The sequence below is a fragment of the Urocampus carinirostris genome, chromosome 1 (assembly GCF_059441175.1).
Source record: "Urocampus carinirostris isolate Australia breed hairy pipefish chromosome 1, RoL_Ucar_1.0, whole genome shotgun sequence".
NCBI classification, from domain to species: domain Eukaryota; kingdom Metazoa; phylum Chordata; class Actinopteri; order Syngnathiformes; family Syngnathidae; genus Urocampus; species Urocampus carinirostris.
The window spans coordinates 58,204,816-58,220,605 of record NC_142349.1 but is presented as its reverse complement, the minus strand read 5'-3'; the positions used below and the strand labels follow the sequence as shown (position 1 = coordinate 58,220,605).

General features: G+C 42.3%; 1 protein-coding gene across 5 annotated transcripts in view; it reads right to left on the bottom strand.

The window, feature by feature from the left end:
• Positions 1-14,643, bottom strand: part of mtcl1 (microtubule crosslinking factor 1) — a 75,883-nt gene extending 61,240 nt beyond the window's left edge. For all 5 annotated transcript variants that reach the window (XM_088346592.1, XM_088346593.1, XM_088346594.1 and 2 more), the window contains exons 1-3: positions 13,590-14,643; positions 2,867-3,091; positions 386-544 (exon numbers count right to left, since the gene is read on the bottom strand). In XM_088346592.1, coding sequence (XP_088202718.1) covers positions 386-544; positions 2,867-3,091; positions 13,590-14,285 — 1,080 coding nt within the window. In that variant the 5' untranslated portion in view covers positions 14,286-14,643. The remainder of the gene's footprint in view (positions 1-385; positions 545-2,866; positions 3,092-13,589) is intronic.
• Between the last annotated feature and the right edge of the window lie 1,147 nt (positions 14,644-15,790).

Sequence of the window (15,790 nt, the reverse complement as noted above, 5' to 3'; positions counted from 1 at the left end):
GCCTTATGAAAATGTTGATAGGCTATTTGAAGAAGTACCGTCCTTTCCCCCCCTCTGCATCCAACCATGAACTCCATTGTACCAGCTCAAGTCATGCACACTAAAGATAAATACATTTTAATTTTTGTTGTTGCTATTTATTACTCACATGCACGTACATTACACACAAGTAGTACTTTCTTTGTACTACATTGTTATTTTAATACTTTTATCTAGGGTACCAGGTTCAGAAAGCATGGGCTAAATTACCATAGGTTTATTTTCCCCGCTATACAGCAATTTAACTTTGTGATCCCAACCTTAGAAAAAAATAATGTCCTGGGGTCGAGTGTACTTTGCTGGACTGTATTTAGTTTTGACCTGCCAGTTTAGGGGTTTTTCTGACCTCTTTGGCCCGCTCCAGCTCGTTGTGCAGCGCCTGCTTGGAGATCTCCACCTCGATGATTTTCTGGCGCAGTTCCTCGTTCTCGTCCTCGGCACGACTGCGTTTGTCTTCCACGCTCTCCAGCTCGTTGTGCAGGCGCACCGACACGTCTTTGGCCACCTGAGTTAACCAAGGGTAACACACTTATTCTCAAGTGTAGGAAGTTCGATTTCACATCATCTCATGAGTTTTTTCATAGATGTGAACGAAAAATTGATTTTAGAATACAATTGATTTTTTTCATTGATATTGATTACAACTTTGATTGTAGAGTGTTCACAAGATGAGACGTAAAACACTAAAATAAGATTTAAAAAACATTATGAAAGTAAGGCAATATTTACATGGTAGTGCTTCTAGTCTACCCTAAGTTGTAAGTGCGTCAAAACAAAAGTACATTGACATTAGCAGCAACACATTTCCTGAATAAGAGTAGAGACACACAATTTGAATAGATATGGGTTTATCTATATATATATATATATATATATATATATATATATATATATATATATATATGAGAGAGAGAGAGAGGAAAAGAGAGAGAGAGAGAGAGAGAGAGAGAGAGAGAGAGAGAGAGAGATAAATTCCTCCATCTTGTGTACTTGTTTAGGGTGGTGATAGCCTCTGAGCCTATTAGTCTTTATTAAGGGATCTGTAACCTTTACCAGAGGGCAGTAAGAGGTGGTTGCAAGGGTGATATTGGTTCTTTATAACGTCGCCTGTAATAACGTCCAGACTGGGCAGAGAGCCGCCGATGATTTTCACGGATGTGTTGATGACTCGGTGTAAGAATCTGCTGCATGCTGCCGTGCACCCAACATACAAAGACTTTTTTGGGTGCTAATCTGAATGTCATGAGCTACGGGATTCATTCAAATGGCCCTCAACTCAATGAGAATGCAATTTATCTGAAGTGACATATTATCAGAATTGGAGGGTGGCCAATTATTTGATAAAATCGACCAGGATTGAAAAACATTGGAAATTGATTGACTCAGCATTCACTGAATTTGGTTTTCATCCATCAGTGTCTTCTCGGTCTGACTTACTTTTTCTTAGCGGCTTGAGTAAACACACATTTGTGTATATTATACAAAAACTAAAATTTTGTAATTTATTATTTTCTGTGTCTTTAAAGATATTTTCTGAGTTTAATTTGAGTAAGTTTATTCTGTTTTAAATATTAGACAGCTGCAAATGAGATTAAATAGGATGCCAGTCGTAATTTGGACTATTGTATTTCACTGTTGTTCGTCATTTTGACTATTATGCATTGTTGACACAGTTGTCACTATCGGCCATCAATATTGCTGTTTTTCCACTCCCTTAAGGTGGACCTGCTTTTGTAACCTAGGAGATTTAAAGGAATTTGGCATTTTGATGTTTTTCGTGCAGTCCTCTCCTGTTCTCATTGCGAGTGCAAAACTCTCTCCTTATTTTGAGTGCATTTCCAAAATAACAACTGTTATATACTGTCAGAACCAGGACAGGAGGAGGACCCAGATGTGTTTCTCATACAAACTTTATTTTACGGGAATGGGGCCGTCATGCACTTTAACACAAACACCAGTGATTCGGCGATCGCTTGGCGGAAGAAGTAAGGCAGAAGTCTGGCGTGGAACAACAGGAAGCCAGAGGCCGACGAGATCGATAACAGTTACACGAGCAGATACCGGACAGATGGGGTCGATACTGGACACAGTCAAAACACACGTCTTGCGGGTGCAGAGGTTCATTGGCGGACTGACCAAGGGTGATTGAGAGCACTGGGCTTAAATAGGAGGGCAGCCAATCCGTCAACGAGCCGCAGCTGGCGATGCCAATGGGCAATCGTGACAATATACATTATGGATGATATTTAATTATATTAAAAAAGCCACCAAAATACATAAATTAATTTGATAAAATTACTAATACAAAACTAGAGTTATTTTGATGAAGTACAGCACAATTTTTAAAATGTGAAAATAATGTAAGGAAATTGTTGAATTGTCTAAAAAATTCTAATAAAAATGTATATTAACAAAAGTTAGTACATGACACTCATACATTGGCATTTATTTGTAGAATGCTTATTATGAGAGTTAATCGATGTGTCAAACGATCAATTTTCTATGCGACATATCCTAATAAATGGTCACAAGTGCGATGCAGAGATTTTGTACACTGTAGGCCAGGAGTTACCAACCTTTTTGAAGCCCAGCTTTGATATGCTTTATAAACATGAGTTGTCATGTTATTACTAGGTCATTATTATGTTATTATCGTGTTATTACTAGATTTTAATAATTAGAAGTAGGGTTGAAATAAGCCTAATCAACCACACAAACATAATGCCAAATTTACCATAAAATCATTAAGACCCATCTCCACAGTCTACTGAGGTGTTCTCAAGGGGCTACTCCAGACATAGTGACACACAGACACAGACAGACTGACCTTGAGGTCTTGCTCGAGGGCGCGCAGCAGGTCCCCGTCCACGTGGCCGGTCTGGGCGGCACGCAGGCCCTTCTGCTCGGCCTTCCTGAGGCGGTACTGCAGGATGCGGCAGTTCTTGTTGGAGCGCTCGAGCTCGCGCCGGAGCTCCTGCAACTGGTAGACTTCCTCGTCCATGTAAGTGTCGCGAAGCTCTTCCATCTCCGCCCGCAACTCCTCCGCCTCATCCTGCAATCGTAAAGTGTTTTCTGTTGAATACACTTCATAGATTACAGTTAAATACTTACAATAGTTAATTGTTTCCAATTGGGTCTGGTTCATTAAATTTTATGACAGTTACAGTAGAATCCCTGGTTTGCAGTGTCCCTACTTTAAGATGTTTTACGTCACGATGTGGAATAGGACAGTTTTTCAGCTTCTTGTTACAGCATTTTCCCTACCATACGACATCGGGGCTGGTTGCATTGGCTGGCGCCTAGCAGCTGGATTAGAACTTTTGGAGACCAGGGAAATCCAACTATTTTTATTTGACCAAAGCATCGCGAGGGCTCCAGGGAGGGTGTCGATGTTAATTCTGCCCATTGCTCTGAATGTCAAAGTGAAGAAATTAAATAAAGCGCGGGTAGCCAGGGGGAGTAACTATGTGCAGAAAATTAACAAATGATTCCACAATTAAGACGATTGTTTACGTGTCCACATCTTCATCAACTAGCGCAGCATTCAATATTCACAAAACAAAATTTAATGTACTGTGCGGGTACGATCACAGCAGCCTGGACACATGTTGAGCCTTGCAACTGATCTTAAGCTCTCTTATCTCTTGCACTCACGACAAGGGAATGGAAAGGTGACCAAGTATTGCTACTACTACATGAAAAAAAATCATTATGCATGTCGACTGTCATGATGACTGATTAGTTTGACCTGTACCCGCTCGTTGGGGCCAGCCGCTGTGGGCTGCCTGATTGGTTCCCTGTCCTTTTTAAGCCCAGTCCTTTCACCCGCCTGTTGTCAGTCTGGCAGCGAACCTCTGTTTCTACAAGGCAAGCACTTTGACTCTGACTCCCGTCTATCCCGTCTTTCCACCCGTCCGTTCCTGATCTCCCCGTTTTTGACCCCGTCCACGTTTGCTCTCCCGTCCCGGCTTAAGACCCGTTTTTGATCCTGACCACATATTTGCTCTCCTGTCCCAGCTTTCGACCTGTTTTTTTCTGTCCTCGACACCGCCATCTCCCACTCCGGAAGATCAACTTCCGTATTCGGAACACGATCGGTTGTGTGAGCGGCTTGCTTCCCGCGTCCAGCGAGCACCGGATCGCGGGCGCTGCCCTTCCTCTTTCTATCAATAATATCAATTGTGGTTAACGTTACGCATTTGGGTCCTGATTCCGTTACTAAAAAAAGGTAATTTGATCATTATCGGGCTGACAGTTATCAAACTGAAACGAGCCTAATATGACGTCACAGTTTTCAGCCTGATGGGAAAAATATACCGGATAATTACTCACCTGCTGCAACACTATAATATTCCATCAGCTGAAACTACTTGTTAGAAAGATTCTTAAGCATTTTATGTTTTTGTCGCACTCTGTATATGTTTAACTGCCAGTTTAATTAATTAATATTGACTGCTGCACTAGTTGATTATGATTGACAGCTCTGCAAAAGAGTGACTGCTTTTCGTCCCAATGTGTTACTTTTCTACAAGACACTTCCCCGCTGATTTGTCTTAAATCAGGGGTGTCAAACTCATTTTAACTCGGGGGCCACACGATAGAACAAACATACTCTTGGGGGCCGGACTAGTAGATTAAAGAGAAAGAAAAAGAGAGATTAAGAAATAAGAGAAAGAGGGAGGGAAAAGAAGAGAGAGGGCGGGACAAAGAAAGAGAGAGAGGGAGAGAGTGTGAGAAACAAAATAGATGAAAAGAGAAGTCGTGAGAGAGAGGGAAAGAAAGGGAGCGGAAGAATGAAATCCAAAGAGAAATAGAAAGACAGAAGGAGAGAAAAGAGAAAAGAAAGCGCGAAGGGTAGGAAGAGAGAAAGAGAAAAGAGAGAAAAGGAAAAAAGGGAGTTGGAGCAAAAGAAGTTAAAAAGACACAGAGAGAGAAAGAGACAAAGAGCAACAAAGGAAGAGAAAAAGAGAGTGAAAGAGACAGAGACAGCGAGTGGGAGAAAAGGGGTGGAAAAGAGAGAGAGAGAGAGAGAGAGAGAAAGAAATACAAGTACAGTGTCTTGGTTCGAGGCACCTTTCATTGGCAACATTAAGTTGACATATTTCAAACTGCAGCTTGTTTTTCTCTTGCGCTTCTCTGAGTGTTGTCTCGCGGGCCGCCTGTTTGACACCTGTGTCTTAAATGTAAGAAAGGAACGCGAATGAGTTCGTTTTAATGGCTAGCGTGCCACTTGTACAAACGAAAGTTGAATTAGTTACTTAAATTTGCGTTTGAGGCTTTTAACCAGGTGCATAGTCCGGAATTTACCGTATTTACGGTATTTTTTGTACTGCATTTATTCACACGGTTCTCAAGGATTGCAGTGATGCTAAATGGAGAAGCAATACATGATAATCATGGAAACAAAGCAATTGTCAAAAACAATGAAGAAGGCACATGAATCGCAACCCTCGCTATAAAATATGACCATAACTCATCGTCAGGTGGGACTAATATTAAGCATAAGCGGGTGATTAAAGCAACAAAGACTTTTAGATTGCATGACAAACAAAAAAGCGGTTTTAAAATCAGTTTTAATTTGAATCAGTCATCTCCTAGACCCTCTGCATCCACCTGTAACTCCACTTACCCATCTCAGGTTACACCTATATTTGTTCATAATATAATTGAATCATGTGTACCTATATCACACTTGAGTAGTGCTTACTATGTGCAATTCTATTTTTTTTTTCTGGGATACAGGGGCTTGTATCCCCTGCTATACAGCAATTTTGCCTCGGATTGGATTAATTGTCACAACCAGCACACAGGGTAGACCCAATCGCGTAACGTTTTCTCACAATTTTATTGAAAGAAAGAGGAAGGGCAGCGCCCGCGATCCAATGCTCGCTGGATGCGAGGAGCAAGTCGCTCTCGCAATCGGATTGTGATCCAAATACGGAAGTGGATCTTCCATAGCGCGCGATGGCAGTGTCAGGAACGGAAAAACAGGTCGATAGCCGGGACAGGAGAGCAAAAACGTGGTCGGGGTCAGAAACAGGTCGTAAGCCGGGACGGGAGAGCAGATGTGGTCAGGATCGTAGCCGGAGACAGGTGGGAGTCAGGGTCGAAAAAGGCTTGCCTAGTATACACTGAGGTTCGCATACGGACTGACAACAGGGGATTGACAGGACTGGGTTCAAAGAGTGACAGGAAGCCAATCAGAACACGCCGCGGTTGGCGCCAAATGAGCGGGCACAGGTGAGTCACATCAGTAATCATGACATTAATGCTGTATACCAAGGGTTAGCTACATGTTTTTTGTGGCAAATATGATATCATTTCTCCAAATGTTCAATGGTGGAGCAGAATATTTCATCCTCATTTTAAGCCAGTAATTGTATTAGCGGCATACTGCATTCTTTTGTTCACTGTAGAGGTAAGATCAGGTCTAAAAAATTCAGCCTGACCCGACCAGAGTCACTGGTATTTAAACCCGAACCCGCCATAACCTGACGGATGCACTTGATTTAGTAACCGACCCGAAATAAACCTGAAGCTTTAGTTTGCCGCCAAAGTGAACACTTAGCTTTACTTTGGCTGTGCGATCTTCAGCGCTGAACTACGCAGCTTGGGGTTTATTTGTAGCCGAATCCCTCAATGAAAGCGCTTTACAATGTGCTTCACACTTTTCCCTTTTTACACACTAACTAACTGTGTCAGCCATCCAAGGCAACTACCTTCTTATTGGGGGGCATTAGGGATTCCGTGTTTTGCCCAATGTCAGAACCAGAACAGGAGGAGGACCCAGATGCGTAACGTTTTCACACAAGGTTTATTTTACCGGAATAGGGGAGTCATGCGCGTGAACACAAACGCCAGTGATTCGGCGATGGCTGGGCGGAAGAAGTAACACCGAAGTCCGGCGTGAAAAAAAACAGGAAGCCAGAGGTCGAAGAGATCGATACCACATACACGAGCAGATACCGGACAGAAGGGATCGATACTGGACAGGACGAGATAGACGGGATCGATACAAGACACTGGGGACTGCAGTCAGATATCAAACAGGACGAAATAGACGGGATCGATACCCGGTACTGGACACTGGAGTCAGATATCAGACAGGATGAGACAGGCAGGATCGATACCAGACCCTGGGGACTGGAATCAGATATTAAACAGGACGAGATAGACGGGATCGATACCAGACAGAGTCAAAACACACGTCTTGCGGGTGCAGAGGTTGGTTGACAGACTGACACGGGGTGAGTGAGAGCACTGAGCTTAAATAGGAGGGAAGCCAATCTGTCAACGAACCGCAGCTGGTGCCACACGGGCGCGGCCAAGTGAGGGCAATGAGCAACCATGACACCCAAGGATTCTTCGACATATAACACGGAGGAGCAGGGAATCAAATCGGCGACCTCTTGGTCCCAAGACTAGCGCTTTACCTCCTGACCTACTGCCGCCCCAAAGCAAGCGAGTTTCGGCGACGTGCAGCGAACGAAAGTGAAAGTGAACTAACTGGCACCGAAAAGAAAATCTGGAATTAGCAAAGAGTGAAATGTTTGCCCAAAAACCAGGAAGAAAGTTTGTAAAGCAGAAATGATGTCTGCCGTGAGGGAGTTGGAAGAAGGATGTGGTCTTTTACTTTCACACTGAGGATAAAAATGTCTTTGGATCTAGAGATTTAGAGTTAAACTGATAGTTTGGTAAGCATTATCTAAATAATTACTTGAGTAAAAGTAAGAGCATGCTGTGCAGATCCACCACAAAGGAGGAAAAAAATAATAATAACGAGAGAGAAGCCCGACCGGCCCGACTTAATGATTGATTGAATTCCGGGCCGGGTTCAGGCCCTGGCCCAAGATCTTACCTCTACGGTTATCATACATATCTAATTGTGTCTCTTCTCTTGACCCGTTCGTCAACCTTTTGGCCTCGAGCATGTGGCAGCATCTCATAAGATCGTGGTTCACCTCCTACACGAACTCCTGAGCAGTTCTCAAGCTGTCACGTTAAATTACGCATGGGAGAGCGTTTCCATATTGAAAGGAGACATGGAATATTGGAGCGTCCCGCAGAGATAAGACGCTTAGTTACATCATCGCCGGCAACACTATTGGACCTCCTCTATAATCACAAGCGTGTATTAGCATGTAATCCACAAAGGTACGTGCTATTCTAGTCTCCACTAGCTTCATATTCAATTCAAAACTCTCACAGCATTGGCGGAAAATTTTGCTCATTTTAGCTACTATTTGATTCATAACATTTTTTTTAAATAAAAATAAAAAAGTAGTATGAGCAAAATTGTTTCATATGCGGAAGCGAGGACTTTTGCTCATTTTATATACCTATTTCCAGTGTTTATCACGTAGGGTATATTCGAAGAAGAACCTGTGATTGGCAAAATTGCCGAAGTAGAAACAATTATACAATCAAATAGGCGTCACAGCGGCTGGGTGGTTAGCACACAGCCCCACATTGCAGAGGTTCAGGGTTCAAGTAGAGCTACCGCAACCTCCCCGTGGAGTTTGCATGTTCTCTCCGTGCCTGCATGGGTTTCCTCCGGTTACTCCTGTTTCCTCCCACATTCCAAACACATGTATGTCAGGTCAATTGGCCCGAGGTGTGAATGGTTATCTGTCTCTGTGTGCCCTGCGACCGGCTGGCAACCAGTTCAGGGTGTCCCCTGCCCACTGCCCGAAGACAGCTGAGATGGGCTCCAGCACCCCGGCAGCCTTACTGATGACAAGCGGTGCAGATTGTACACTGCAACTGAAGACAAAACTATTTTAATAGGCTCAAACAGTTGTTATAAAGACGTTATAAAGAACCCATATTACCCTTGAAATTACCTCTGGAAGATGTTACAGACCCCTTAAAAAAGACTAATAGGCTCAGGGCTATCACCACCCTAAACAAGCACACAGGACTAAGGAATTTATATAACAGTACTGCATTTTTGACACTACAAGGCCCCAAAACTAGTCTTTTGTGACATATTTTTAATATATAAGGCAGACTGGACTACAAAGCGCATGGAATTGAAACTACAGTAAGAGCTAAGGTTGCATAAAAAAGATAAATTAATACATTTAAATCAAATAATTACTTGCATAGACATAAATTAACATTATGACATCTGGTTTCACCACTAAAGTTAATTTTGCCACAAACATTTAACAGGTATCAACAAGAAAGCACTCAAAGACCACTCTATGTTTCTCAAGGGCAGAACAGTAACCAGCATGAAGTCTCATTTCACAAAAATTAAACAAGATTACGTAAATTTGTAGAAATTGTTACCATAAAGTGTTCATTAAAGCAAGCACAATATGTTTCATACTTACGAACAATTATTGTCCAAAGCTACAACAAAAGAGGTTTTGCAGTGGCGTCTGAGTTGCAGTCAAAGTTTTGCGCTTCTCAATTAACATTTTAACCACAAGAGGGCACTGGAAGACCACTCTATGTTTCTCAAAGGTAGAACAGTTATTGTATGCAGTATCATTTAATTATTACTATGAATTTACAATTGTATCCACTGTATTTTCCAGTATATAAAGCTCACCAGGCTATAAGGCTTACGTTTCACGTTTATTTTAGTTGTTTTTTATTTTTACTATATATAAATATTTTTTTTCTGGTGAAATTTTAATAATTACTTTTATTATTTTTTCAAAAAAATAATTCTTACATTTAGCTTAATTCTTATGCACCTGCTCCATTCTATTTATTGTTCAGATGATTGTGTTTATGTTAGGTATTTTTTATGTTTGCTATATTTTTTATTATTTTTGAATACCATATATATACTGGTGTATATATATATATATATATATATATATACTTTTCTATTTTCTATTAAAAATTTCATTTAAAAAAATACTTAAAATTAGCTTAATTCTTTGGCAGATGCTCTATTCTACAGATACTTGTGTATATTTCAGGGTTTTTTTACGTTCATTATATTTTTAATTATCTTCTAATACCTTCTTATACACTATTTTCTGTTATCTATTAAATTGTCTTTAAAAAAATGTAGTTTACTACTCGGGCATCTGCCAAATTATATTAAATTTTCGTAATTATTTCCCCCCCTGTTTCACTAAAATAGAGATTACAAAATATAGTTATTATTTTAGCAAAAAAAAGCTATAATATAATGCAGTGAAATAATTAACATTTTCTTATGACAAAGATTAAAATTTTACGTTGAATGTGTATGCATAGTTTACCTTATTCAGTATATTTTTGTGCCCCTAAGCACAGTAGCACTTGTAGGACAGTCTAACAATACACACAAACTCCATCTTACTAAAAAGCCTCATGTGTATTGATAATTTCATTGTGTCATTTTGGTTTGATTTTCCAGCCCCATGGCGAACATGCCACAGTTGTATCTGTCCATATATAGTGTAAGTCTTGTTTTTTCTTTCGGCAAGCCACATACAATCATCCTTTGAAAACACGTATATGCCTTATTTGCCGTCTCGAGGCATGTAAACAATTCATTCGGATTGCTCTAGAAATTAGACTTGTGATCCCAGTCGGACTATTGCCTCCATGCAAACGTAGTCAACATTAACATTGTATGATGTGCATTTGTGGGGGGTCTTGGAGGAGGACCAGCTGTCCCTGCAAGAGGACGCTTGATCCCACACATAGGACATTTGAGTCCTCGGGGACAGTGGACGGCTTTAGCGCCGGGAGAAAAGCTGATTAAGCACTCCCAATGTTGTCACCAAGGCCAAGAAACAAACACACGTTGATTAAAGCTACACACACTAATTGCGTAGTTTGAAAACACAGTGACCCCGCGATACGGTGACCCCACTTTACGACATTTTCACTTTACAGTGTAGGATAAGATGTTATTTCCAGCCACCCATTACGACATTTTCCCAACTGTGTGACGTCAACAAGAAATTATTTTGTGTGCCCATAAACTTTTAAAATTCCTACTATGCTGTATTGGTGCTAATGACAAGTTACATTTCTAAGATGCCTGTCTGCTATTGGTCGACGTTATATCAAGTGCTGGTCTGTGATTGGTTTGCGTCACGGCTTTATGACAGACAGACAGACAGACAGACAGACAGACAGACAGACAGACAGACAGACAGACAGACAGACAGACAGACAGACAGACAGACAGATAGACAGATAGATAGATAGATAGATAGATAGATAGATAGATAGATAGATAGATAGTTTATTCATCCCCGTAGGGAAATTCACACTTCCAGCAGTCTACCCCGTTGTTTATTAACAGATGAACATGATGCCCTAGGGGTGCTTGTAGCGAAGTGGATGACGTCACGCCAGTCCAAAAATTCGACATCCCTGCGGCAGATGGAAAACTTTTCTTTGTGAAAATCCAGGGATACACCACCTCGTGTTAGCTAAGTCCGCCTCCTCTCCGATTCCCCCCGGCTTTTGTGTCTCTGTTTAGTGGCGTTGAAGCCGGATTGCTCCGGGTAGCTCCGGGTGGCTACATGTTAGCGTCCAGAATGCTAAACGTGAGCCACGTTTCCGCAAAACTGTGCAAAAATGTCTTTTAGATTGACTGCCATATATAATTACATATATATATATATATATATATATATATATGTATATATATTGACTGTACATAGATTTTAATATATATAATAATTATAAGTAAGTCTTAAACTATTTGAAGCTATAAATACATGACTTAAAGGAAGGCAGCACGGCATTTGAGTGATTAGTGCGTCCGTGATAAGGTTTTGAGGTCATGGGATCAAATCCAGCTACCAGCCTTTCTGTGCAGAGTTTGCATGTTCTCCCCGTGCTTGCGTTGGTTTCCTCCGGGCACTACGGTTTCCTCCCACATTCCAACAACATGCATGTCAGGTTAATTGACCGGTCCAAGTTGGCCCCAACCAGTTCATGGTGTCCCCTGCCCACTGCCATAAGATGGCTGGGACGGGCTCCAGCACCCCCGCTACCCTACTGAAAATAAGTGGAGCAGATAATGGATGGATGCATAGATAACTTAAAGGAAATAATTGTATATCATGTTACACATACTGTAATCCCTCTCTGCGCTTTATACTTCGCAGCCTCAATGGATCTTAGGTAGGAAAATATTCCGCTATTCATTATCACTGAACTTTTGTCAGACTCTGTGGCTCCTTTTTGACATTCTGTCAACCAAAAAGATAGCTGCACTTGTGCAGCCACAATCTATTATCTCCAATCCCATTTTGTTTCTATCGGCAACCTGCAGAAGGCAATCTTTTCAGGAGTTGTGTCGTTCTAGCCCATGTAAAATGAAAAGCATGACTAGCCGCAATGCATTATCTCCAGTTGACTATTGTTGAGAGCAGGGACCGGGAGAACTCACTTTGGTTTTTCCTAAAGTTTTTTTCTTTGCCCTTAATTCTCTCAGAAATGAGCTGCACTTATACGGCTGCCATGCATTATTCCCAGTCCCATATGCATCGACATTTCGTTCTGTATACACGTGTACTAGAATGACAATAAAGTAGATCTGAATCTGAATCTGAATAATGCTGCGAGCGGGTACTGGCAGAATGCATTTGGCCGCGAGACGTGACATTTTAGCCTGCCTAAGAAAATTATACACAAGTCTCAGTTGACTATTACCAAAAGCAGGGTCCGGCAGAACACATTGTTGACTAGGTTTGTCTCTAAAATGTGCCATTGTGGACAACCTAATAGTAACTGCAACGTTTTGGCCAGGTTCCATTATCCTCCATTGAGTATTGCTGAGAGCAGTGGCCTGGGAGGTAGAGCGCTCGTCTTGGGATCAAGAGATCGCAGTTCGAATCCCGCCTCCTCCGTGTTACATGTCGGAGTGTCTTTGGGTAAGACACTGAACCCCTAATAGCCCCATAATGCAGGTTAGCGCCTTACATGGCTGCACGGCCGCTATTGGGAAATGTGAAGCACACTGTAAAGCGCTTTGGGAAGTCTTGACTTGAAAAGCGCTATATAAATGCAGATCATTTCATTTCATAAAGAACGAATGTGTCATGCATAGCAGCTTTTTTTTCTGTTCTCTCCCTCTAGCCGCGATCCGTTAACCACAGTTGACTACTGCTCAGAGCAGGGGCTGACAGAGCACTTTTTGGAATCTGAATGCTGAAGCGCGCTATTGTGGCCTGCCTAAAATGAACTGCACTGTTTTGGTCGTGATCCATTCTCAGTATTGTTGAGAAAGAGCAAATTTGTTTCATGCGTGGTAGTTTTTTTTCCCGATTCTTTAAGCCTAAATCATCCCCGGATGACTTTAGCTGCGAGCAGAGGCCGGCAGGGCACCTGGTAAAAATGAGGGGGGGCTGGAAGTTTGTGGAGTTTCATATATCGCCTGGGGGTGGGGGTTAGTTCTAGTCCCTATTAACCACGATAAACGAGGTATTAGAGTATCATTCAATGTCCTCAGTAGTCACAGTGAATATCCGTGGTTAATTTTTTTTTTTTTTTTTTAAATCCATATCCTGATACCGCGATATTTTTGCTCACTTTCATCATACCGTCAGAAGCTCCTGTGTAATGCGACTTGTTCCTACCTTCAAATAATCATTCTCCGACTTCAGATCTTCGATTTCCCTCAGCAGATCTTCCTCAGTGCCTTTGAGTTTCTTGTCCAGGGCGGTCCGGACCACACACGCGGCACCCTTGGGGGCGGGATTCGGCGCCAGAGTGGCGGTCGTGGCAGGTGCTTTCATCCGAAAAGGAAGCTCTGCCCCGGGGATGTCCTTATCACTTGAGCCGGTACCAGACTCGGCGTCGCTGCTGGCAATAGGCGCCAGCTCGGAAGGGCAGTCCGAAAGATCCGAACTGCTGTCCGTCTGGCCCACCAGACCTGTCGGCACCCGAACCGGAGAACCATGGCCAACTTGGCTGGGGAACACCGGGAGGAGTCTTCCTTTCCTGGTTTTGGCGAATACGGGACTGTTGTTGCTGGGTGCTTTAAGTTCGGTTCCGGGAAGCCTGCCGGGTTTTCTCCCCGGCCCGGTTTTGGCGCTGATTCGGACAACCGGGGCGGGTTTGTCTCTCACCGCGGTGAGGTTGCGCCTGGAGCCCCGGTTCGACGCCGACTGTTTGCCGAGTTTGGGCGATTTGGGCCGGATGGCAGGCGGTTTGGAGGCTCGGGTGTCCTTCAAGAAAGGTCTGGCCGGGGACGGAACACGGTTCGTTCTCTTTTTCTCTGCCTGGTTCGATTTGGTGTCGAGTCCTCCGGAGACACCGGAGCTCTCCATCATACGGGAGGAGGAAGAGGCGGATGTGAGGGAAAAGGCTCGCTGTTCCGGACCGTCTTCCGAGTCCGGTTCGAGATAAGCATCCTGCGCGGTACCGCGTTCACTAGTCGCTCACCGAGGGTGTCATTGTAGTCCCAGCGGAGGTCTACTGCAGTCACGCCGGATTAAGGAGGGGGGAGACAGGCAGGTGGCAGACACCCCGGCGGGTGTGACGCGGCTATCCTCGGCGTCCGTTTGGGTCGCGGTTCTTGGTTTCCATCCTTGCTAGAACACCTCGACTCGGACCCCCAGACGCGTCAGGTCCGCACTCGCTGCGGTTCTGTGACGCCCGAGATTGAATTAATGGCGCACGCGCAGGTCGTTTCCTCGTGGCTTTGGATACGAGCAGGGTTCGTGTTGTGCGCATGCGCCGTTCACTTCATGCGCAACCTACTATAAATATCAGTTTTGTATTTATAAGACTTCCAACCAAGTAGTTTACCGTTTTAGACATGATTTATTCCGAATTATACTTTTAAAATAGGATTGTGTCCAGAACAGGTGTAACCAACATTTTTATCGCCGAGAGCTACTTTTTTTGTAATCAATAAGCGTTAAGGGCTACCAGTTTGTCATGCATTTCTAAAATAACGTATCAAGTCATCATGCTGTTACCAGATTGTGATCAAGACATACCTGTCAACCTGTACGTTTTTGCCGTACAAAGTACATTTATTATGCATTTTAAGACGTGTACGACGTACAAGAAAATCTGTACGGAAAAAAAAGCAAATTTGTGGTAGTTGTGTAGTGAAAGGAAGTCCCTCTATTTTTAGAGAACCGGCTTTTTCGGCTCTCAAACGGCTCACTTGCTTTGATGCATTATATTACGAGTTATTATGTTGTATAAAGAAGTTAATAAAAAAAAGAAGTATGAAAGGAGAAAATGAAAAAAAAACAGGTTTGTGGTTATCCCTTTAATCAGTATTTTACCAACAATAATTTAATGCAGAAAATGAATCAATAATGTGAATAAGAAAATGTATTAGTCTACTCAATAATATTTGCATGTATTTTTTCCTTCTACTGTGAATGTCCAAGCTACTTAATTTTTGAACTTTTTTATAATAAACCTCATTCATGTCGAGCAACTCAGTGTCTCACAACAAAACATTAATTAACAATATATATGATATAACGAAACACATGTACAACATAACATGTTAAACTACATAAATAAACACGTTTGAAATAAAAATATGGTGTTAGATTTTTTTTGTATTTTGTAAGGGAAAATACGACAGTTTGTAAGGGCATGGAGCCCTGGAGCTTGACAGGTATGGACTTCCAACCAAGTAGTTCACCGTTTTAAACATGATTTATTCCGAATTATACTTTTAAAATAGGATTGTGTCCAGAACAGGTGAAACCAACCTTTTTATCGCCGAGAGCTACTTTTTTTTAATTAATAAGAGTTAAGGGCGACTAGTTTGTCATGCATTTCTAAAATAACGAATCAAATCATTATG